Genomic DNA, 25,103 nt, shown 5'->3' with positions numbered 1-25,103 from the left:
TTTTGCACTAATTCAGATAATAACGTTTTCAGATAACACAGTATATTGAACTCTGATTAAATGTCAGTAGACAAACTCAGTGGTGAAACTACACCTCTTAAAATTTTACTGTACTGTATAAATAAATAATGAGGAAGAGACGTTTCCAGCAATGCGCTAATTTAATCAGATTTCATCTGAAACTTGATATGAAATCATGAAAAAAATCACAATAATATATTTTAATAGGCTTACTATTTCCAGTACTAATTTATTTTTAACTACATAATCATCTGTAAGTGTATATATAAACTATTAATAATTGTTATAAATGTTTGAATTTGAACATGGATGATACTCACTAGTTCTTGTCATGATTTTGAAAGCTCAAAGTACACAAATTACTTGCTTTAATTCTCTTCATACTTCAGTGCATACATCTGTTTACAATTGTACAGATATAATTAATGTAATCAATTTGAAAGTAAACAGTAAAGAATTGTTTGATGGAGTAAAACAGGTAGTTTAATCAGACAGAATAGCTGAAAAAAACAAGAGTTCATTCCACTAAAACAAAATTTATTAGGACCACAACTCTTGAGCACATATGCAGTTTATAACATATTCTGAGAAAGACAAACCCAAAGACAGATATAGATACATAAATCCAGTCCTAGCAGTTTTTCATCACAAGTCACAGGGATGGAATCAGTACTATGTTCATGAGAACTGGGACTTATGATCTTATTCTGGTTGAACCAGTTTATTGTAAGAAATAACAGGTTTTTAAATTGCTATAACATGATCAGCCAGATCTGAGACATAACTTATTTCAAGGAAAACAAAAAGAGGAATCAGTATCTAAGGGTCAGAGACTAGTACAGGTATATTGTGAAATTGCTGCCACTGATCCGAGACCTGGAATCTTATCCTTTACAGAATTACTGGATTAACTATTACTACCCGGCAAGATGGACTAGTATTTCAGTTAGTTAAAATTTAAATAATGAAAAAAATCATTGTTCTCCTCTGGTACATTATTTTTAAATCCTAAAAAGTTACAAAATAGTGTTTTCCAAATACAATACCCAAAGCATTGCTATTTGCATAGCTCTACTATGTTTAATCTGGTATAACTGTAGCTGCATACAAGCAAAGCTCAGCTTTAGAAAATGATTTGTGTTGGGACAGATGTGCTTCTTTGCTACTGTAAATAGTGAAATCACTTATCAAGATCTAGGATAATAGGTCCCCCTGTAAGGACATGTTGATCAAGGTGGCCAGTATCTTCTTGCTCCCACAGAGACCGCCTCATGCGTCTTTTACAGCCCTGAGCACAGCGAGAATGTTCATCAAGAGAGCCACATACAAGGACACTGCAATGCAGGAACACCTCCTAAAATGGAACGCACACAAAAAATTATGAGTATTCAAGTTAGAGTTGAGGAAAAATGGAAGAAGAGAGAGGCTAAAATTGGCAAACCAAACTTTGAAATTGACAAACGGAAACAAATGTTAGATAGATAGATAGATAGATAGATAGATAGATAGATAGATAGATAGATAGATAGATAGATAGATAGATAGATAGATAGATAGATAGATAGATAGATAGATAGATACTTTATTAATCCCCAAGGGGAAATTCACAATGTTAATGGGCTTAGGAAATAATCACAATCACTCAAGAGCCTCAAAAGAAGTAGGATTTCGAAATTTTTGAGTTAGAAAGCAAATACATTACAGCATTAACATTTCCTATTTATTTCCTACCTTATTGTCTTTCCCTACAAATTTAAAAACTGGAACTTGGTAATGTTTGGCAAGGTCATCGTCGGTTGTAAATTGCTTTACAGTCTCATCAGAAATACACCTGGGGAAAAAAGCAGGAAAAGGCAGTTTAGATGGAGTTGGAACTGTACACCCAGGGAATCAATTTGTCTTGATGTCTGACGGCTTAATTTCCAGCATCAAGCTAGAAGGCCTTACTACTGTGGTTTTCTCAGATTTCTATATATTTATAAACATAGTGAGGCAACACACACAGTTACTAAGAAGCTTTGAAAGTTCTGGTTCATATGTGGAATATTTGGGATTTAGAATATCCAACTTCCAGTTATTTTTTTTAATTGAAAATCTTTTCTTTCTTTTTAGTATGCAATGTTAAAATGATAATTGTCCAAAACTCAAAACAACAAACAATAAACAAACCACTTACAACCACCACTTGCAACTTACAACTTATGAACCACCACTTACAAGGTGGTTCATATTAAAAACCAATATACTTTCACATAGCATGTATTGTCTTTTTCAGTATATACTGTAGTTGCTATAAAAAATAAATTAGACTCAGTTATATAAAATTCAAGAGCAGATTTTATAATCAGTATTGTGCAAAAACAATTTGCATAAAATGAATTTACAATAAATTCAATACACTCACTACATTTAATGACCTCTTTACTAGTTATTAGCATATTAATGCAATTAAAGTACTCCAAAAATTGTTTCTATAAGCATTTAACACAGGGGCCATAAAACTACTGTATATAAAACATTTTCTTTAGTACAGTAAAACAAAATATTTGTTACTAGTATTTAAACAAAAGTTAACTATTTTGTTCCTTGAAGGCTGTCTTATATGAAATGTTATAGATGCATCCATCTTCCTAACCTGCTCATCCAGTGCAGGATAGTGGGTTATACAACTTTATGTTAATTTAGAATTATATGTTATGTGTGGTAGACACTATACTGTACTTATCAGTTAACTACCATTTAAAAAGTAAATAATTGCAATGTTATTGGATGAATAACAACATTTTTTTTCTGAATTTAAATTTTTAATGAACTCAAATAATTTCCATTTGTACCAGTTTCCATTTGTTTGCTTCATCACAGCAGGATGGAAAGTTTGTTAATTTTTACTTGTAATAACAACATTTTCTCTCACTGACTCCAGAAAGTAGAATTAAGGACATTGTACTTTAAAATATGAAAATCTCAACAGCTGTATTAGAAAATGGGACAATAGGAAGTGATGTGACCAGCAGTGCTAAAAATTACACTGGCATATGTGGTGTAGATATGCAGAATGAACTCATATGGTGACATTTAGCTGGAACTTCAGCAGCAAACAGTGCATCTGACAGGAGAGAAAGAAAGAGAGTAGTGTAACAGAGGGTGCTGAGCCCAGTCAAGCAGACTATATTTATACCTATAGAAGAACTCTGATAAATGCGTATTTGAAACGTCAGACTTATAAAGTGACTTATACAAACTGTGAACACATCACCATCCCTAACAGAGATTTTTGTGAAGCCACACATCTACCAGAAGATGTATCTTCTATAAAAATGAATAAACAAACAAACAAAAAAAAAAACCAAATAAATAAATAAATCCTTTACATGCCAGCAGACAGAGTATCTTAACTTAGTTTGACACTGCATCTTGCTGAATGGGCACAAGACAGCATAGTACAGTTAGGCAATGTCCTTGCTGCATCTCTGCTCAATTCTAAATGAAAATGTATACTAGTTGTGATAATATTGTCTTATACAGAAGTTTGCAGTAATGATGGTGCCACTTATAAAAGAGAAATCAAGTATTATTGTCATGGTTGAAAACAAACAGACCATATATTATGCCCATTGATTAAACCAACAAATGTTCATGGCCGGGTGGCACGGTGACACAACAGTAGCGCTGCTGCCTCGCAGTTAGGAGACCTGGGTTCGCTTCCCGCGTCCTCCCTGCGTGGAGTTTGCATGTTCTCCCCGTGTCTATGTGGGTTTCCTCCGGGTACTCTGGTTTCCTCCCACAGTCCAAAGACATGCAGGTTAGGTGTGTTGGCGATCCTAAATTGTCCCTAGTGTGTGCTTGGTGTGTGGCTGTGTGTGTGCCCTGCGGTGGGCTGGCGCCTTGCCCGGGGTTTGTTTCCTGCCTTGCGCCCTGTGTTGGCTGGGATTGGCTCCAGCTGACCCCCGTGACCCTGTAATTAGGATATAGGGGTTGGATATTGGATGGATGTTTATGGCCATAATTAGCAAAAAATGTCAGGAGAAAAAAAAATATTTTTAAATTTACTTTAACAGCTTACTACTGACTCAAATTAATGAACTAGTTTCAAAGTCTTGGTGTAAAAAAAAAATTACTAGAACAAATAAGGTATCAAATTGCTGCAAGGATGCATGCATTTTTTCATATCTCTTGGTTCATACGTGATCTGTATTGGATTATGCAGAAAAACACAAGAATCTATCATGAACTAAGAGTTACTGATATTTGCAAAGCTCAATGTGATGTACATTAAACAACCTTCAATAATAAAGCATTTCCATTGATTGTTTTAATGTTTATTTAATCACTACTGCTGTTTTTACTGGAAGGAACAAAAGATGCATCAGATGTTTAACAGCATTTGCCATAATCTGAGGCAGTCTCATTACATCTGCCTAACTCTAAGGATGATTTCTATTAACTAGCTGAAACCTTTCAGGAGAATGTGGACCAAAAGGGATTCTAGATGTGAACATGATGCACTTTCTCAGTTAGATGAAGCTTCTGGAATGTATGGGGTAAAAATATTGAAGTGATAGATAATGTTATCAGTTGACACTTACTAACATGAACTTCAAATTCAGCAAGATTTTTAATGTAAATAAGAGCACAAAAACAACAGTCGAAAATTTTAATAAAAACCTCTACAAAACCAACAAAATTATCTTATACCGCCTTTCCTTTGCTCATAAAAAGTACACTCATAAGCAGGTGAACTATATAAACACTCAGGGGTATCAACCAACTATTTTTTCTTTGCCTTGAACATATAAATACAGTACCAGTCTCACCATTAATCTTTGAGCTAAGTACATACATCAAAAAATAAACATTTCAATGTAAGACATAGTTCTGGTGCATTTAAACCAACAGATAATTAAAATCAGATTAAGGGAATTGAGGGTGGTAATTCATGACACTCACAAGCAGCTGTGTCAGAGATGTCTCAGGAAACCATTCTAGTGATAACGTGCAGTTAATGATTTCAGTTACCAAGACTGATTCTGTAAGTTACTTAAAATGTAAAGATACACAGAAATAAGTTCTCTATATATTATCCCCCTGCAGTAAAGTTTCTTTCATCAAATTCAATATAATCTAGTCCACAGTGTATTTATTAGTATCCCTTCACTTCTGCTCACTATTTGCCACCACAGTTTTAATTAAAAGTCTTCAACAAAGAATTATTATCACAACAGGACTATATCTCTCTATTATAAAAAAAAATCTTACGAGGAAGACAAGACGTGATCTTCTCGGAAGACACTTTGACGTCCCACGTGACAAAAGGACAGCTGCTGTACAGTCTTTTAAATGATCGACGCGCATCGCTACAAGCAGAACACACAGCTCGCTAGCAGCAGCAAGCCAGCAGATGATCCAAATGAATCTCCTTAGCGAGGGGTTCAGCCCCCTCTCCCCCCCCTTCACAATGAGAGTGGCAGAGACACAAAGTGGCAAAAGGATAGCTTCTGTACAGTCTTTTAAATGATTGACGCGCAGCACGAAAAAAAGAAAACACAGCTCGCAAGCAGCAGCAGAAAGACAGAAGCTGATCCGACCGCATCTCTCTTAGCGTGCGTTCAGGCACACCCCCAAACCCACCCCATTTACAACGCAAGCAGCGTTAAACGTCCCACGAGAAAGGGATTTAACCACACCTAGGGTCGGAAATAAAGGACAAAAAGTAGATGACAAAGTAAAACGTGGTAAAGAATTAAAAAATGTTGGTGCGGTACACATGCACAGCAGGTTAGAGATAATGGAAGTACGAAAATTCCAAAGTCTCAAAAAAGGATAGGAAAAATCACATTAGCGCAAGCAAACAGAAATTATTACTTGGTGAAATAACAGAACAGAGAAAAGAGATTGAATATATTGTTCAGATTTAAACTTTAAGTCAGAGACTTGTAGATCGTCTAATTCGTGTTGCCAGCGAGAATTAAAAGATTCCAAACACGTTGTTGCAGTATGAAGTTCCTTGAGACGGACACTTTTAACATGAGATTCTTTCAAGTCACGCCCTACTTACAACTATTTTCAAACAAGACCACAGTCATCTAACCTCAGTCGTGTGAATGCTTTTGTCAGAAACGCTACCCGTGCTCTCAACTCTTATAAGTTTTATCAGGACAATAATTTTATACGTTCAGGATGACATGTCAACGACAATGTGAAGAAGAAAGGGCATGGAGAAACATTTGAGAAAGTTTTATTTATTAGAGAGAAAGAAATGATATTCACTCATAGGCAGTTATAAGTTGCGTTTTCACGGTGCAAGTCCAAACACGGAATCAAAATTCAATGCGATCTTGAAGAAAAGTTAATTCCAAATATAGTTTTTACAAAAGTTTTACAGTAAAAGTGAAAATAATGCATATGTAACAATTCCCATGAAAATAATCTCTTTAAATTGTATATCCGGGAAACCAAACCTGGGGGTGGGCGAGCAGGGGGCAGAGCCCTCTAGTAAGGATATTAAGAATAGGAATAGGAGCAACCAAACTATATATACTACTCAGTTACTGCTATATAAAAAGGCTCTAACAAATGCTTCAATTGATCTTAAATGACTTACAAAGCAGCAATGACACTAAAGGGACTATACATACTGCATCTGTTAATTACTGCTATGTAATAAGACCTTACCAAAGGTTTTGCTTGTGCTAGACAGACGTGAGTTACTAGTAGCACTATTAAAGCAAGCGTTTAAAGGTCTTATTCTAAAGTGCTATTATCCAGCAAAGGTTATTAGTCAATTATTAAGAATTCTGTTTCAAACAAAAGAAAAAAGCACAGGAAACAACAAAAAATGATTGGAGGTGTTTTTGATACAATTTTTGACAACACATAAAGCAGTGATGCTCACCCATCTTTGATAAGGTAATATTTAATGGCCTCTTCTGTTTTGGAGTTTGGAGTGGCAAAACAGCTCTCAACCAATGTCTGTAGGCCATCCACATGTACCACAGGTTCAATACCAAAGAAGAGATCATCATGTAGTTTAAGAGTGGGTGGGCTGCCATGGTAGGCTTCATTGAAATCACGATTTTTAAAGAGCTCTAGGCTGAATGGGAAAACCCCTCGACTCCGGCCTGCAATTTCCAGGGGGCTGTTCTTGAGGTTGGGAATGTACCCATCAGACACCAGGTACTGCCGTGGGAATTCACATGTAACAGGGATCAACAGCTTGCTGGTGCGTACAATTATGTCACCACTACTGCTTGGAGTCTGCCTCGGGAGGCCGGTTACCAAGTTACTGGCAATGATTTTATCATTCACCACCTAAACAACAAAAATAAAAGAACCACAAAACATTTTTTACTACACATATTATACAGAAAGTCAGGATAATTCATACAACAAGAAATATATTTACTGTATATGTTAAAACCAGCCTTTTACTTGAATTAAATAGCTCCATTAAGTAAGAAATAAGTATTAAGTAATACATAACAAAAAGTTTAAATAAGAACATGTAATTTAGGCCAAAATACCTTATCAATTACTTTTCTGCTACTTTGCCTGAAATTATTGAAGGCTTTTTACATCAAATAAAAATATATACAAAACATTGAAATATTGGCTGGGTAGTATGTATGCAGGGATTAGTATCATGCACTCATGAACTTCTGTGTTCTGAGTACATCTCTCTATTATAAAAAACAATCTTGGAAGGCTTGGAAGGAGATGATGTGTGATTTTCTCGGAGACACTTTAACATCCCGTGAGACAAGGCAATGAGACAAAAGGGCAGCTGCTGCACAGGCTTTTAAATGATCGACACGCAGTGTGACAAGCAGAACACGCAGCTTGGCAGCAGCAGCAAAAAGACAACAGCTGATCCGACCACATCTCCTTAGCGTGCATTCAGCTCCCCTTCACAACGTGAGCAGCAGAGACGCGAAGTGGCTGGTGCACAGCCCCTTAGTTAAGATAAAAAAAACACATGGGTAGCAACAAGGCACATGCTAACCAGAGCAAGCAACTGATACAGAAAAAAAAATGTCATCACATTTGTTAGAATTGCTACTTCACACCTCTAACAGCTCACATTGGACGCAGAGGCTGTGATGTATATTATTCCTGTGTCTGCAGGGGTGATTGATGATCTTAAATTTACCCAGTTTGAGTGAGTAAATATTTTGTAAGTGTGCCCCGTAACAGACAGGCAACCAATCACAAGTTGATTTCTTTCTTGTGTCCTGCACAACTTTCTGCTCCATGACCCCCTCTGAACAACCTATATTGGAATAGGCAATCTATAATAGGATTAATCTATTTTTAGGTTATGGTTATATATTCAGTTTTAGTTTACTAAAAGACAAACCTAATTATCAAATAAAAACACACCCTACTGTCATCTCTTTGATACGTTAAAGTTAATGATCACCTTTTTTATGAATAATGTTTGGAATCTCTTATTTCTTTGGTAAGATATACAGTAGTTGTATATCACATCTGTATTCTCACTGCTAGTAGCATCATAGGATTGTTACTGATATATACACATAAATACATTCTCACGTCTGCCTAATCAATTCAGCTTCCCAGTTGCCTGGAGCCTATACCAGTAGCATTAGGTGCAAAGATGAAAAAAAAATCCTGAAAAGAGCACTAGTCAATTGCAGGGTGCACTAATGCCCATACCCACAATCTCACAGAGTTCATATGGAACTCCTAATTAACCTAACCTTCATGTCTCTAGGCGTGTCACAATAAAACTGTTTTACCAGAAGAAAAACCCAGGAAGATAGTGACTGGGGCTGGCATTCAAACTTGAGATGATTGATCAATACAACAACAATGCTAACCACTGTTCTACCATGCTTACCCATAATTACTATCAATTTTTCTAACATTTAGATGTTCTTCATATATCTGCAGAAAGCTGTGTTGTAAAATGTAATGTTGAAAAATGTACAGTAGTGGACAAACGTTTTGGCAGTGACACAAATGTTATGTTTTGCAAAATTTCCAGCTTCTGTTTTTGTGGTGGCAATTCATTGTTCTTATATTATTATGCAGAGTGATCAGATGCATATTAATTCATCGCAAAGAGCTTTATTAGCATAAAAAGTTAACTTTATCACAAAAACCCATTTTCACTTATTTTGACCCTGGCACAAAGTGATCAGATAAAAGTGTCCAGCAAGTGCAAGGACCGTCTCCTGCTGAGGAGTCAGCTTCAGAATTGTGTTGCCACCAGTATTGGTAGCCGGTGGGTGTGAGTGCATCTGACTTTTGGACAACGGCCTTGTGTCAAGAAGAGCAGCAAAGAAGCCACTTATTTCCAAAAAAAACATCAAGGACAGACTGAAATTCTGCAGGAAGTACAAAGATTAGACAGCAGAAGACTGGTGCAAAGTTATGTTTTGGATGAATCCGACTGTTTGGGATATCTGGAAAATCAATTGTCTTGAGAAGGAAAAGGTGAACGCTACCAGGAGTGCTGTGTCATGCCAGCAGTGAAGCATTCTGAGACAATCCAGGTGTGGGGTTGCTTCTCATTTAAGGGAGTGGGCTCACTCACAATTCTTTCAAGAACACTGCCACAAATAAAGAATGGTATCAAAATGTCCTCCAAGAGCAACCTCTCCCAACAATCCAGGTATAATTTGGTGATGATCTGTGTATTTTCCAGTATGATGGAGCACCATGTCACAAGGCAAAAGTGATAATGAAGTGACTCGGAGATCATATCATTGAAAGTTTGGACCGGAGACCAGGAAACTCCCCAAATCTTAATCCCATTGAGAACCTATGGTCAATTCTCAAAAAGCAGGTGGTCAAGGAGAAGCCCACAAACTGTGATCAACTCCAAGCACTAAAAAGGCAGGAATGGATCACCATCAGTCAGGATTTGGCCCAGAAGCTGATATCCAGCATGCCAAAGCAATTTGTAGAAGTTATGAAGAAGAAGGGTCAACATTGTAAATATTGACTCTTTACATAAATGTAATGTATTTGCCAATAAAAGCCTTTGAAACTTATGAAATGTTTATAATTGTTCTTCGGTATACCATAGAAACATGTAAGAAATAATCTGAAAATGCTGAAGCAGCAAGGTTTGCAAAATACATTTGTGTCACTGCCAAAACTTTTGGCCATTACCGTATCTTAATCTTATTAAGGACAAGAAAGGTTATGCATTACACCATAGTGTGTGTGCATTTATAAACAGTTGTTATCAGGTTATTAAATATACTGCAGTTTTTATAAAAATGAAATATTCTTCATTTGAGTCTAGTATCTAATGATATTATTATGCAGATTTTTGCTGTGGCACTCTTTTCAATTATACTGTACTGTAATAATGTTCTGCACAAATCTGAAAGTAATTAATTTAGGCTTTTTATTACATATTATGTGTTATTGCTATTGCCTGCTGAATCTCTTTTAAGTTATTCCCAAACGTAAGAAGTTCATATGTTTGATGCTGCTGGCAGCAAGTATGTAAGAATGTCTTGTATTTCAAAACAATGCAAAAAAGGGAAACACTATTTTAGGGAAAAAATATAGTAATCTTTATGAAATGATACAGTAAATTTGTAATTTATGAAATAAAAAATTATATATATTGTGACACACATGTGCTTGGGAGACAACTTGATGGCTCATCAAATGGTAATTGCACTATGAGCCAAGGGTTCGCGCTGTTGTCTAACACTTTTCCTCCCCTCTCTTCAGCAAATCTGACAACTAGCAGCGGAACAACAACTGAAATCAGTTCCAGGTTCCAGTCCCCTGAGCCCATCCCTTCTGCCTTGACTTCCTCTTAAGGGGTTCCACCACCACCTTCAATCAGTCTGATTTGTGACTTGCATCTGGAAAGACATCTCAGCCAAGAATTAAATTCGTTTTTGCTATTTTGATCAAATTCAATTATTTTTGCCTTACAGTAGCATAACATTTTGGTATTTATTTCTTACTATATATATTAGTTCGTGCTTAGTTTAAAATATGCTTCCTTTCAAAATATTGTTGAATAAGTAAAGGCAACAAAGATGCTACTTTCAAATTTAGGAAAGATGTTCCATGTACTGTACATATGGTCTAGTGTCTACAAAAATTAAAATGTATGTGAAATATATCTTTGCAGAACTTAAATTTGCTTAAGTTTAAAAATCATATGTGAGAAAATGTTGGATTTTAAATTCTTTCAGCCCTAGAGAAAAATGTAGTTAGGTTTTTCAATATTTTCCCATTAATAGTATTACTGTTCTTATAACTTATAACATTCTTTCATGTTTGGATTCTGCTTATTACAATACAAAGTTAAGAGAAACCAGTGCAAAACCTGGCTATATTCAGTAAAAAGTGAGAAACCAGCCCAATACATAGCAGTTCTTTGTGAGAGACATGACAACGCTAATTCATAGATGGCTAGCGTAAAGTTTCTAAAAACATTTAACACACATTTTTTTGAGAAAACCCATATGGACATACGGACAATGACCAGAACAAGAAAACTGAACCCAGGATTATGGAGCTATGAGGTCAGGCAGTGGCACTAACCACTGCACCACCATGTTCTCTGAGAGCAAAACTAGCTATGAAATTTTAGATGCAGATGAATTTTAGAAGTCCAGCGGGATTCAAAAATAGTTTTTGTAAATTAACATTTCTAGTTCTTATTAACCTTTGTGAAATTATGGTAATAATTTTACTTTCTCTATTTTATTTTATCTATGTAAAGCTTTCTTTTCAACATTTCTTCACAAGACTGAATTTTGCCCACTTCCATATGTAGATATTTTGCTGATTCTAGAAAATGTGCTAGCTTATTTAAGGTAGTGTGTTATTTGCATTTTATAATTTTAAAACAGCTAGGTGCTAATCTGTGATCTCAGATTTAGCTGAGGTATCCAATTGAAAAACATTTTGACATCATAACACAATAGACCATTCTGTACCCATCTGCATATACTGTATTGCATCCATGCAGCTCGCAGTTTAATGGCTATAAACCTTATTAACAATTGAGGCTGATAAGATAACGCTCAATACCACTGTCAAATATCTTTGACAGCAGGCTATAGAAGAGTAAAGGCTCATAGACCCTTAGAGAGGGCAAACGTTTGGTTAAAAAAATAAATAAATAAAGCTTTCAACTAGTCTTTTCACCAAAAAGACTTTACATTTAGCATAGAGGGGGTTTACTATTTCAATGAAGCTGCAACTAAAGAAAAAAAAAAAAACACTTTACCTAGAGTCCTGGTTTTAGTACAGGCCACAATACCAAGGTACTGCGCACTGAATGCCATCTTTTATGCATTCTGTTTCTGATTAGAGTGCCAGTGGTCTACATTTAGTGTGCAACTGTAACTTGCTATAGACTAAAATATTTACCAATGCACACAGCAAGAGAATTATCTCAAAAAGTAAAACTTTATTAAATTTAGGCACCTTTTCCTCAATATAGAGTACCATTGCGTGCACCTTAAGTGCTGAATCTTAGAATATGCTGCATATAATAAAAGGCTTGTCACTGTACTCTAATGATTCTTCAGATGTACCTAGTGTAAAACTACCACCTCACCTCTACCACAGTGCCACAGGTCTTCAGACTGAAGTTGATCTTGACATGAGTGCCATTCGAGATTCCTTTACAGGAGCTGTTTGAAAGAAAGAGCTCCAGACCTCCGACAAGTGTTTTAGGAACAACCACCTCAATACCACTTGATTTACACTGTACTGGCACTATAAAGACACAAACATAATGTGTAAAAGAAAAATTAAGTGCAATGTTAAGATAAAGGTAAAAACAATTCTATGTTAAACTTAGGATGTAATAATAGATGTGCTCCAGGTACCTAGCAGACTGAAGACTAATAAAAAAAACTGGACCTGAAGTAACTTTACCAGTAGTTCTGAAAGAAAGAAACATTACTTTATAAATCAACAACAGATATTTTCTAATAAATACTTTAGATAGAAAAAGTGCCTAATTATTTGCAAATTACAGGTTTGACTCCATGTTCATATGAAGGAATTCAATACAAGTTTAATTTAATACAAGTGCATTTTCCATGTGTTTTCTTGTTTGTAAACACACACTTTTAGCTTACATCAATACACATAGATTTATGCCTTTTCATGTGCTAATTATGTATGCATCTGCCTGCCACTTGATGTTTAAATAAAGTTCTCTGATGGGGAAAAAAAATCACAGCAGTCATTTCCTGTCAGGTGCAGATATGTTGTTGACCTATGTGGTGTGTGAGGGAAATGTTCTTTTGGTGCAATTCCTGCTTTGTGGGCTATGATGGCATTTGCAGTCCAAAAGATGTATCAGAGACAGTGTTGGGTGCATTCCTCCATAGCACTTGGAGCAAACATGTGGCCAAATTCATCTGTAGGATACATGAAAGAATGGTTGCTAGGAATGACTTAAGATGAGCTTCCTTTGTTTCTAAGGAACAAATGCACTGATGTGCACAATGGTGCATTTTTGCGCAGAAATATGTAACATTTTTTTTAAAAAACAGACTGCACCCCTCTGTGCTGATGTGAACGGGGGCAATTGAATATAATTAATTTTACTAGTTTGCTGCAGATTACCTGCCTGTCTTAGTAATCATACACAACAGACCTTGCCTAAATCCTGTGTACGATAATTCATCAAAAATAAACTTGTAGACTCTCTGTACAACAACATTGTAGTAACTTATAGTCAGCAAGGCTTTAAAAGAAGCAGAAATTTCGAAATGAGTAATAGAATTTTTTGAACAGGCAAATGCAGTAGATGAAGTAACCAAAAGCAAAGCACATTATATTATTTACTTACACTTTCAAAAGTTACTTGAAACATTTTCACATCTAAGGCTAATCCTAAAGGCAGAAGGCAACAGCATTGGAAGAAATACTGTATACAGAACTAGATTGTTTGCCAAGTAATGGACAAAACTAAGATAAAAAGAGAATGATCTACTGTACACACAAAGAGATGAGCAGCACAATTCCTCTGTGAACTGCACTAGTACTTTTACTTGTTTAACCTTAATATGCTACCATGGCTGTCCGTTTGTCTGTCCAGGATTTGAAATCACCTGTAGCTTGCAAACCGTTTCACCTATTGACCTGAAATTTGGTACACATATACTACATGTCGTCTACAATACGCTTTTGGGGTGATGATTGACCTCCAAGTTTATTTCTTTTTTTATTTTTATTTTAGTTTATTGTAGAATCAACTCCCAGCAGCGGCGCATGCGTATGGGCGCTGTTTTCATCCCCACCACCTTTTGCCATCACTTCCCCTACCTCTTCATATCTTAAATCATTCTTGAGGCAGATTGAAGACTTAAGTGCCAGCTTAAGTGAAAAATTAAAGAAAACGTACTAAGTAATTGCAACACAAACACTGACTTAATCAGTTTTAATGTGAAAAGATGCAGACGAAAGAAGACAAGAAGTGGGCCGCTAGGGTGGAGAAAAGAAGAGCTGCTCAGGAAGCAGCAAGTGCCTCAACCTCCGAGCAAACGAATGCTAAACGTACAGAGAAAGAGGATGAAAACTATGAGTCAAGTGTATTTGTGCAGTGCGCCGTTACTAGTAAATATATAATAGGTTATACTGACATACAAGAAGTTTAGGGTTTATGTATACACAGCATTCATCAGGTAATATGCAGAAGTAATTAAAAAGACAAATAAAACAATACATTGTAAAAACTGCTGGGTTAAGACATGTTATGCTCAAACTACATACTGTTGTTGGGAGCATCTGCAGAAATCAGTTTACTAGTGTAAAGAAGAAAGCAAATGGCAGGAAGATCAATCTAATCTGTATATAGCACTCCACATTCTTCCTTTTAGAAGACAGTTTGGACACCTAAACAAGGAGCCTTGATAATGCAATTTATAAATGCCAGGTAGCTGCAGTATGGTAGTTTTGTTTCTAAAAGAAGTAATTGAGTTGAGGTGCAATATTGGTGGAAAAGGTCAGCAAAGCAATTCCTGTCCAGAGACAGAAATTCAATATTAGTCAAAATCTCATATATATTTGTTTATTATGTTTTACTTTAGACATTTTGAGCGGCCCTCTGCTTCTGTGACCCACATACATAAAAAGACAGAAATAGCTGTCATCATCATTATCCCATAAAATAAAATAATCTGTGAAATAAAATATATATACAGATAGACATGAAATTGTCATTCAGAAAGTATAAAATCTGCACAATAAAGAATTAATAGTGAGATAAGCAGGTTTATTGTGTCAAGCCAAAAGGAAAAATTTAACCAAAGAAGTGAAAAATATGCCTTTGAAAAATCATACCTTGGCATGTGTGCCTGTCTTCTGACAGAGTTAGTCCACGTGGGCACTGGCACTGGTAGGTATTTTCCAACATCACACAGCTATGACTACATCCTCCATTATTGTTATGACAGCCCTCAATCTCTGTGAACAAACGGGAAGAATGATTGCCGTTCAATGGCCATGCAAGAAGGTCCTAGTGAGGCCAGGAGCAATGTCTAAGCACCGTGACTTGAGAAACATTAATAAAACACAAATAATTAATTATATTTTAAAAAGTGAATGATTTAAAGGTAAGATTAAAGGAGTGTTATTGTGCTGCTGGAGTATGTGAATTTCCCCTTGGGTTAAAAAACTATCTATTGATAATACTGCATGTATTACTCAGTTATGTAAGTTACAATTTAAAGGCAATTAGACAAATACAATATAACATAACATTGTCAAACCTGCTTAACCAAATTTAGGGATGCACAGGGTCAGAAGGGATGTGGTCATGGCAGCAGAGTTCAAGGCAGGAAACAGGCCTGGACAGGGTGCAAGTCCATTGCAGGGTCTAATCACTTGTGTTTGTAATTTTGTATTCAGAATTGTCATTTAGCATAATATGCACATTTTTGGGGAAATGGGATGAAAACTAGAGTAGCCAGAGAAGAGGAGAGAACATTCAAACTATACTAGGCAATGACTGTTCACAACATTTGAAACCAAGATGATGGATCTGTGAGGTAGTAGCACTAACCACTGAGCCACGGTGTCACGCTGTTTGCTGTTATTTTACCAGTATAAGCTTCTGGCTTTTTAGTCAAAGGTGTCTTACTTGCATATGATAACTATGATAACAATGGTCTAACAAAGAAAATACTGTATCAAAATTTATAATGATTTTCTTTTTACAAAGCATAAAAAACAATACATTTAAAAAAGTAAATTATTAAATCAACACTCTTTCCCAGACCATTTCATAGATGGTTCTACTGTCAAACTTCACATCTAAGGCATCACATTCAAGATGCCCATCACAAATGCTATTCTAGCCCTTAATCAGCCATTTACCATTGCAGGACTTCCCATCTGGTCCGAGAACCCGTCCAACCCCACACTCACAGCGATGAGAGCCCTTCAGGTTGACACAAATTTCTGCACATCCACCATTGTCCTTTTCACACTCATTCACATCTAAAAACAGAAAGAAATATAAGATTGGTTAATCAGAGTGTGACTGAGGATTTTAGCTTTTTCTCATAGTTGCATGTTTTTTTTTTTTAAATGGGAATTGTGAAATAAGGTGCACTTTCAGAGTCATAACTTAATTTGAGGAAAAATTTGCAAAAACAGACCAGCAGCTTATTTTGCACGCCTTAGGTTTACTGTGCAAAACTTACAGAATGAGTCATGTGCTTTGTCAGGAGAACAACTTCCCACTTCATATGTAAATGCATTGCTTAGCTCTTCTTCAGCACAGCTTTCAAATGACATTTTCATAGTTTTGGCTAAACCAGAAGTACAAATGTAATAGTTTTTGATTTTAAGTAGCTGCTACCAAATGTGATTTCAGTCATTAGAATAACTTTTTTTCTGAAAACTGTTAGAAATGTTTAATATTTATTAGCAATCCTTCTGATGTACTGTAAACTCTGGTTGACTATTATTATAATATGTGGTTCTGTAAGCATTCCAGAATCCTCTTCAGTCTTAAAAAAAACACTGCTAGCCCAGCAGCTACAGTAAATCTTTAACTTAAAACTGCTCATACTGCATGACTGTTTAATAAGGATTATAAACTATACTCAGCCGTAGTCTGTGATTGATGCCAATTTATGTGGGATGGCTACCTAATCTATATAATTATGATATCATTAATATAATGATTGGCTATAACTCAGAGTATTCAATTTGCATATTCAATGACTATTATACTTATATAAAAAAAGACCAGGATTGTCCAGGCTAGAACAGTATATATTAATATCCTGCTGTTCAGTGGTACCCAGTGTAAGGCAAAACATACAGTTAATACTTCCCACTTTCATGAGTGCTTACATCTTGGCATTTAATGAAATATACTTCATCTGAGTAAAATATTTTCCTAGAGTACATCTTTTCTCCACTCCTGTTTGTAATTTTCACAGATGGATATTAAAACACAGATTAATATACTATATGGAGAGCTGAGGGTTGTATCAATGCACTTTTCAGCTGGTATTGTCCAAATGTTTTCTGGCTATTTTAGGTCAAGTGTTGCCCATTTACATGATCTGAATATAGGTAGGAATCCATAGGGACAAATCCTGGAAGAAATGTTCTAGGCACACATGACTAAGATTTGGTCTGGTTATGCCTGGAAATCTGCAAGTAAAAATTAAAGAATTTTGCTGGAGAAAGTGCAGTCTGGTCTACTTTGCTTAGTTTGCGTTACTAGCGAAAAAAGCAAGTATGGAAAATTAATGAATGAAAGACACTGTGATCATTTTGACTCGATGCAGAAAATACAGCAGCAAGATGGCAAATCAAAGTAAAAAAATTAATGCAAACCAGTAGTCATATTCAGCTGCCAGTGCTAGGACTGGAAGACCTTAATAACCTGTCAAACATTTATTTTTCAAGAATTTTATAATACTCACCCAAGCAAGTCTGCCCATCCAGTCCCAAAGTAGTTCCCGTCATACAGTGGCACTCTCCGGTCTCTAGACAGGTGCCCTTGCAATCTGACTCATCACAAATTTCATAAAAATCTAAAATAATGAAAAACAGTATTCTTATGAAAGCAGCATTAAAGTTTTGGAAAGACCTAAATATTTTGAGTATGAATGCGACTTCCATTTTAACCTTAACGTCAAAGGCAAGAGTTTAAGTTGGGGACAATGAACATGTCTTATATCCTGTATATTTTAGGGTAATGCTGGTGTGACAGTTATGTGTAATCTACAAACTAACAGAAAAAAATGGGTTTAGTAAATTAATAAATAGTACATAAATATCCATAGTTTATAGGCTGAAAAATGACCAATATGTTTTGAATGTTATCAAAATACTGTATATTGAAATATATACAGAATTTTACATACAGCACATGTATTACTAGTACTCTAGAAAAATATCATCAAATTATAAAATTGAATAAGGAATAAAATGCAAACTTACTAAAACATAATCTTGCACTTATTGTGATGCTGAATATAACAAACAACTAAAAAAATGCATATTGCTGCATTTAATACATATATGAAGAGTTTTATGGTAAAATGTAATGGGCAGCATATTTAAATATTTCAATCAAGAGTACCATGCATTCATATTTTAGAAAAGCAGGAAATATCATACTGTCAATCACATTTAGATGTATGCTTTCATTTCATAATGTGATAAATGGCATTTTCCGTTTACTATAAACTCCTATATATACACTATACTTCCAGCCAGTTAGTACTTTCTGAACATCCAACATGGCAGTGTGAGGTTTTCCTGTTGATGGCATTAACTGAGTGCTTCAGTCACTTTTACTGCGTCACTGCATTTGTTTATTTATTGTACTCCATTGGCACTTTCCTATTGCTCCCTGTGTTTGCATTTGTGATCCCATAATGTTTGGGAGCTCAGTGAGCTCCACAGCCCCCACCTTTAAAACTTGTACTTTGCAGTTAGACAGTGTGTGTCTTCCGCTGTTGTTGGACACTGGGGCGGCAGTGTCTCTGCTTAATTGGACCACTGTCAAACAGTTTTTCTCTCTCTGCTTCTGTGCTCTTCTATGCAGTTATTGCAGTACTAAAATTGAACTAGTCGGCAAACTCTCCCCGCCTGTACACTATGGCCAAAAGTACCTGCCTGACTTCACATTTCATGTTGCCCACTTTGGTGTCAACTTGTTAGACCTGGACCTATTCAAAGATCTGGAATTTACATTCCTAGAAACTAAGGGGTCTGCTGTTATCACTGTCAGCGTGCCATGGCTTCAGCTATGGCCAGCTCTTTTCGCAGGGTTGGTTTGTCTTTTTTAATTACCAACCACTGCTCGATCTATCCATATGCCCTGTCATCCAACCCCTCCAGGTGGGTGTAATGCCTCACCTTGGCTCTCAAACCTCGTGATAGTGAAGAAAAAAAAGCAGGTGGTTTATGCCTGTGTATTGGCCTCAGGGTTGTGAACAAAGCAGTAATACCAGGCAAATATCTACTGCCACCTTCTGAGGTGCTCACTACCCAGTTCCATTGCTCTAAGGTATTTTCCAAATTGGACATTCACCAGGTATACCTGAAGATTCCTCTCCACCCTGAAAGCAGAAATTTGACCGCCTTTGTCACTCACAATGGGGTGTTTCGCTACACTAGGGCTCAGTTTGGCCTCAGCTCTGCCTTAAGCGGTTTTCAGAAGGTGATGTCTACAGTCTTTGCAGGGATTCCTTGGGTGGTTATCCATTTGGAGGACATTGTTGTGCATGGCCCAACTCTAGCTGCCCACAATGAATCCCTGCACAGGGTGTTCAAAATATTAGCCACTCATCACCTCATACTGAATGGCGATAAGGTGTTTTTTCAGTACCTCACATAAAGCCGATGGCACCTCTCCAGTCTCCAGCTTTGTTTAATCATGTCTTTACCCATTGCTGTATTTCTTGAACTACAGAAACTGCAGAGCTTCTGCAAAAGCCCCCAGATATTTTTTGGTGAGTCAATTTTAAAAATTACTAAATCTAATGAAAAGCTTACCATGGTATATTAATTGTTTATTATACCTACAATATTCCCTGATCATGTATACATTATAAATTAAGCATTTTCCCACATTTTAAATAAAAAAATTACTAAGATATGAAACTTATAATGACAGCTATGTAAATACACACCAACTGAATTTCTGTTTCAATTTTTGAAGATTCAATAATTTTCTGAAGGATGACACAATGTGCTACTCCGAGACACTGGATTTGAATCCCTGACCAGTCACCATCTCCTCAGTAGTGTTCTTCCCAGCTACTCTGATTTTCCTTCTTCATCATGAAGATGTGTGTTAGGTAAATTGGTGACATTAAATTCTGCCTTTTCTGAATGACAGTACCCTGCTTCCCTGTCTATGGCTGGCTCCTACCTTGCACATGATGTTGAAGGGTTACGGTCCAGAACCCTGTAACCCTATAAGTGAATTAAGTGGGTTTGAGAATGGATGAATGGATATTTTTCTGTATGCTACTTCATTACACATCATTGCATTCACATATTTCTTATGTATTTCACTGATTCATTAAATCCGTTAAGAAAAAGCATCTATACATCTGGAAATGTAATTAATAATGACATTATGTATATAGGCTGATGTGACATTAATTTATTCTCATTAAATTAATGAATGTATATGGTTTGCTGTCTCACAGCGCTGTGATTTCATTTTGAGGGTATACTCACGGCCACAGTAGACATGAAAGCACACACTGGGTTTGGGAAGCCTGTATACATAATACCCTCCTTGGCATGCCTTGACATCCACTGTAGTGTTCCAGAAACAGCAGTTTTCATTGAAGCTGGAACAAGCCTGTATTTGAATGATCCCATCTGATTCCTGCGGGTGGCTGCCATTCATCCAGATAGGTGCATGGGTGCCACAGTGGTTTTCATGGATGCAAAATGTGGGCATGGCATCCCCTGCCATTCCAGTAAACCTATACCACTCCCCATTAATATGGCTGTCACACTTTGGAGAGCCGGCAGAGTCATTTACATGATGCTCAGTGTTTCTCCACGGCTCATTGAGGCTGATATATGCAGAGCATGGGTCCAAGGCTGTAAGAGAGAAAAGGTGAAATGAAATGTTATTATTTGAAAAAGTATATAATAAAATACCTGGAAGGCTGGGGCCTTTATAGCATTTGTAGTTTTAAACAATGTGTATTTGATATTAGGCTTTTGTGAATTCCTTCACATGCATTTTCTTTTCACAGTGTTACACAGATAAATATTTGGAGGACAGATAAGTTAATCTGCTTATTTAGTATCACAAATTGAATGCATGGTGTGAACATTCTTACTTGTGGATGCAGGCTAAAGCATTGAAATTAAACCACAGAGCATAATAAAATATAACATGAGCCTTTTAAATTTCAGTCTTAGCCACTATAGCACATGTGAACAGGCATTTATGAAAAATGGCTCCTATTAAAGAAAATTAAAAATGATTTGAATTGCATTAGCATGTTAAATCAATCAATAAGGTTCATGACATAGTAAAGAACAAGTAGCTGCAATGCTAAGAACGTGAAGATGCTCTCTGTAACATTAAGTGATAGAATGTGATCAGTTGCACAGTTTGGCTTAGAAAGACCTGCAAGTTCAAGGACTCTGGGAAAATTACTCTGTTGGATTTGCACTTATTCTTTTCCCAATAATGTGTAGAAAGGATAGTGAGTTAAGTCTTTCTTTTTCTTTTTGTCTAATTAGCTCAGTGGCACAGTGGGTAGTGCTGCTGCCTCATAGCTCCAGGAAACCAAGTTTCAGTCTTAGCCCAGTAACTCTTTGTCTGTGTCGCTGGTTATTCCATCCACATCCCAAAAACATACGCATTAATTCATGATTGTAAATGGAACTGGCATGAAGGAGAGGAACATAAACGTGTGTTTCCATGAGTGTGCCATGCTATGCACCAGCACTCCATTTGAAGAGGACTTCTGTCTAGCTTCCTGTTCTGCTATGATACTCCCGAGTTCTACAACCTTACAACTGGATTAATCAGTTTCATTAAACGGATGGATTCCTGCCACAAATGTATCTGTAAGTGTATAAAAGCATATATTAGTAATACAATTCATCCATCTTTTGTATACATTTATCCACTTTCAAACTTGCTTAATGCAGTTTAAGGTTATGAGGGGTCACAGCCTATACCACCAACATCAGGCACAATTCAAAATCCATCCCAGAACACCAGCCTACTGAAGAACGCATTCATATATGTAAATTCAGTACTCATATTGAACCAATTTAAATAATTCTATCAAAATAACATGCAAGTCTTAAAACATTAGGCAAACTACTAATTCCAGGCCAGAATTCTAACCTGTAGATGCTGGGGCTGTAATCTCTAAGCATTGTGCCAAAAAGCTGCTATCTTTTCAAGTAAAAGATAAGCAAACACACTTTTAATACAGAACATTTGGAATAGAACAGATGTTAATGTAGTGCACTGGAATCCACAACCAAGATTCAAAATGCATATCTGAATCAACAATGAAAGAGCAAATAATTCAATCTGCTTGCACATTAAATTAGAAAAAGTAATTATGTACTGGGTATTATTCAGTACTCTGTTATTTTGTAATAGACTTTGGGAGATGCGATTTATAATTAAAGACACCAAATATATAACATATTAAACATTACAGACACATCTCTGTTTCTCTCCCACATTCCCTGATAAATAAACAAGGGCGGATTTGAATGAGAGTGGGTGTGTGCATTAGTATAGCCAGCGGCTGCCAGATACCCGTCTCCGGGCTTGTTGCTCCTTTACCCCACTAAACTATCAATACAGCCTTCTGCTAAAAAGTCCCAAGCAGTATTTTAAAACGGATAGATAGATTGCGGTTCTTCATTTTAAACTGTCCCTGAAATTCAGAAAGCAATTTTGTTTTCAATAAATGGAACAAACTGGATAAAATTTTAAGCTTAAACCAGATGCACATTACCAATAGCAACGGCACGTCTGCTTGCTTTCCCGCTCGACCGATGTACAACCCGCAATGGGAGATTCTCGCAGGCTGATTGGACAGTCTCCACACCGAGCGTGCGTAAAACAATTAAATCAATCCAATTAGATGAAGAGTTTTGTTTGATAGACGTATCGATCACCAAATGAGCGTCCAATGATCTTCGGCAGGCGATTGTCACTTTGCAACTGAACATGAGAGAGATTGTAATTATTGTTATATTGAAAGGCTTCTGGCTGAGTTGGGTTATTTGTTGAAACCTTGTTTATTCATCTGTTTTAGGTGAGTTTTTTTAATTGTCCGTTTGTAAATAGTTCCAAGGAAATGGTGTCGTAATTTGCAAACTTCCTCGCTCTATTCCGTTATAAAGAATTGTGTATTCACGAAATGCCGACTTCAGGTTGTTGTAGCCATAAAGCTCTTCAAGTATTAATACTTTGAGAGAAACAAAACCGGGTATTGCATAGCTGCGTTAATGAATTATAATCAATCCAAGAATTTTTAACATTTACTCCCCAAAACTCAGCCTGAGGCATAGCCGGTCATAATAAAACTAAAGATGTAACCTGTGAAGTGGAACAGTTTTTTTTTTTTTCTTGTATTGACCCATCTTTCACCAGCATGGGAGCTCTTTTGTATCTGTCCCGATTGTTGCCCTCTCATTAAACAAGCTGTGCCACAACTGGAAGAGCAATTTACTTACCAATGGCAGCTGTAAGTGAGAAGTCCTGGGCAACAAGGAAAATCATTAAGGCAAAGCAAACCATTTTGAATAGCATATGATAAGCATACAGCTAATTCTTGACTTCTTAGTTTATGATTTTTCTGGAGACAAGACTGGGTTTTAATCTCTCCAAATGAAGGTTTGACATCATGGGGGTAGGAAGGCCTTGAAGGGGATGGGGTGTGCTGCAGCAAGACCTTGACCTACCCTTTTGGTCACCTTTCAGAGGACGGCCAGCTCCCTGCATCCTTGTATTGTTCTGTCTGTACCATCCTTATCCAAAACATGTCATGATAGCCAGTGACCTTGCCCGATAGGGAGGCAGGATGTTCCCTCCGTTAACATTTACCGTCACTATCTTCCTTATGAGATTTTATTTTCAAAACAAACTAAAAATACACATTTGCGTAAATCAGTGTAAAATATCTCCAAAAAACAATAGTTTCAATAAAACAATTTACTTCTAAGTGCTGATGTATTTTAAAGGTGATATCTAGTGGAGGACTCAAAATAAACTTGAATGAAGAGTCATTTAATTGTTTAAATACAGTAGATTTTCAGTGGAACTCATCCACTTTCTAAATAACATGGCTTATTGGCTAAACCATAAAAATCATTGGAATGAATTTGGTAAAATTTAAATTTGACTTTTTCTGAGCACTATTTTCTATTTCAGAGTCATCAGTCAGCTGGAACCTATCCCATCCTGGCAACATTGGGCAAAAGACAGAAACTATTGTTGGTCACTCACAAAGTTGTTTATATGAAACCAAAAATATTGCTCCACATCGTTACAATCCATTAGGTAACCTTGCTACATAACAGTACACGGACACTGATTTGATTCTTGGAATGCTGTTTTTTCATACTAAAATTTCTGAATATTTTACCAAAAAGATGATGACATGTGAAATATATAATGCTAATTAATAAACAAGTCAAGTCAAGTCAAGTTGGGGAGTATGCATTGGTACAGTGCGTTGCCGTGCCCACTACACAATGAAACAACTCGGGATCCCGGGTTGCAACCCCCCAGGCAGACATGTGGTCCAGTCCCACCCTCCAGAAATGACCCTATATCTGCCGCAGTCAGGTGTTACGTGGACGACCCCTTGGTCTGGTCTAGCCACTCGGGTCCCCAACAATGAGGATCTTACGAGCTGGATCACCCTCAGGGAAACGTGCCACATGGCCGTAGTGCCATAACTGACGCTCCCTCACAATGCAGGCAATGTGCCTCATTCGGAACTCCATGAGCAACCGGTCATTCTACACAAAGTCAAACCAACGGTACCCAATGATGTTCCGGAGAGACTGGATAGTACCAAAGGAGTCCAATTCTTCGTCTCAGGTCACTGGATAGCATCCATGTCTCGCAA

The 25,103-nt window shown here is 36.6% G+C and overlaps 1 protein-coding gene across 1 annotated transcript; it reads right to left on the bottom strand.

Moving 5' to 3' along the window:
• Nucleotides 1–537: 537 nt before the first annotated feature.
• Nucleotides 538–23,870, bottom strand: oit3 (oncoprotein induced transcript 3). Its single transcript, XM_028795212.1, has 9 exons — nucleotides 23,704–23,870; nucleotides 20,707–21,081; nucleotides 17,931–18,041; nucleotides 16,363–16,485; nucleotides 15,328–15,450; nucleotides 12,587–12,747; nucleotides 6,914–7,329; nucleotides 1,753–1,852; nucleotides 538–1,375 (listed from the first exon to the last, which is right to left on the bottom strand). Exons 1-9 carry the CDS (start codon nucleotides 23,777–23,779, stop codon nucleotides 1,202–1,204), a joined length of 1,659 nt encoding a protein of 552 aa, XP_028651045.1. The 5' UTR covers nucleotides 23,780–23,870; the 3' UTR covers nucleotides 538–1,201.
• Nucleotides 23,871–25,103: the final 1,233 nt, after the last annotated feature.

The sequence above is a fragment of the Erpetoichthys calabaricus genome, chromosome 2 (assembly GCF_900747795.2).
Source record: "Erpetoichthys calabaricus chromosome 2, fErpCal1.3, whole genome shotgun sequence".
Taxonomy (NCBI): domain Eukaryota; kingdom Metazoa; phylum Chordata; class Cladistia; order Polypteriformes; family Polypteridae; genus Erpetoichthys; species Erpetoichthys calabaricus.
The sequence above is the reverse complement of the archived record's forward strand: the minus strand, read 5'-3'. Positions and strand labels throughout refer to the sequence as shown.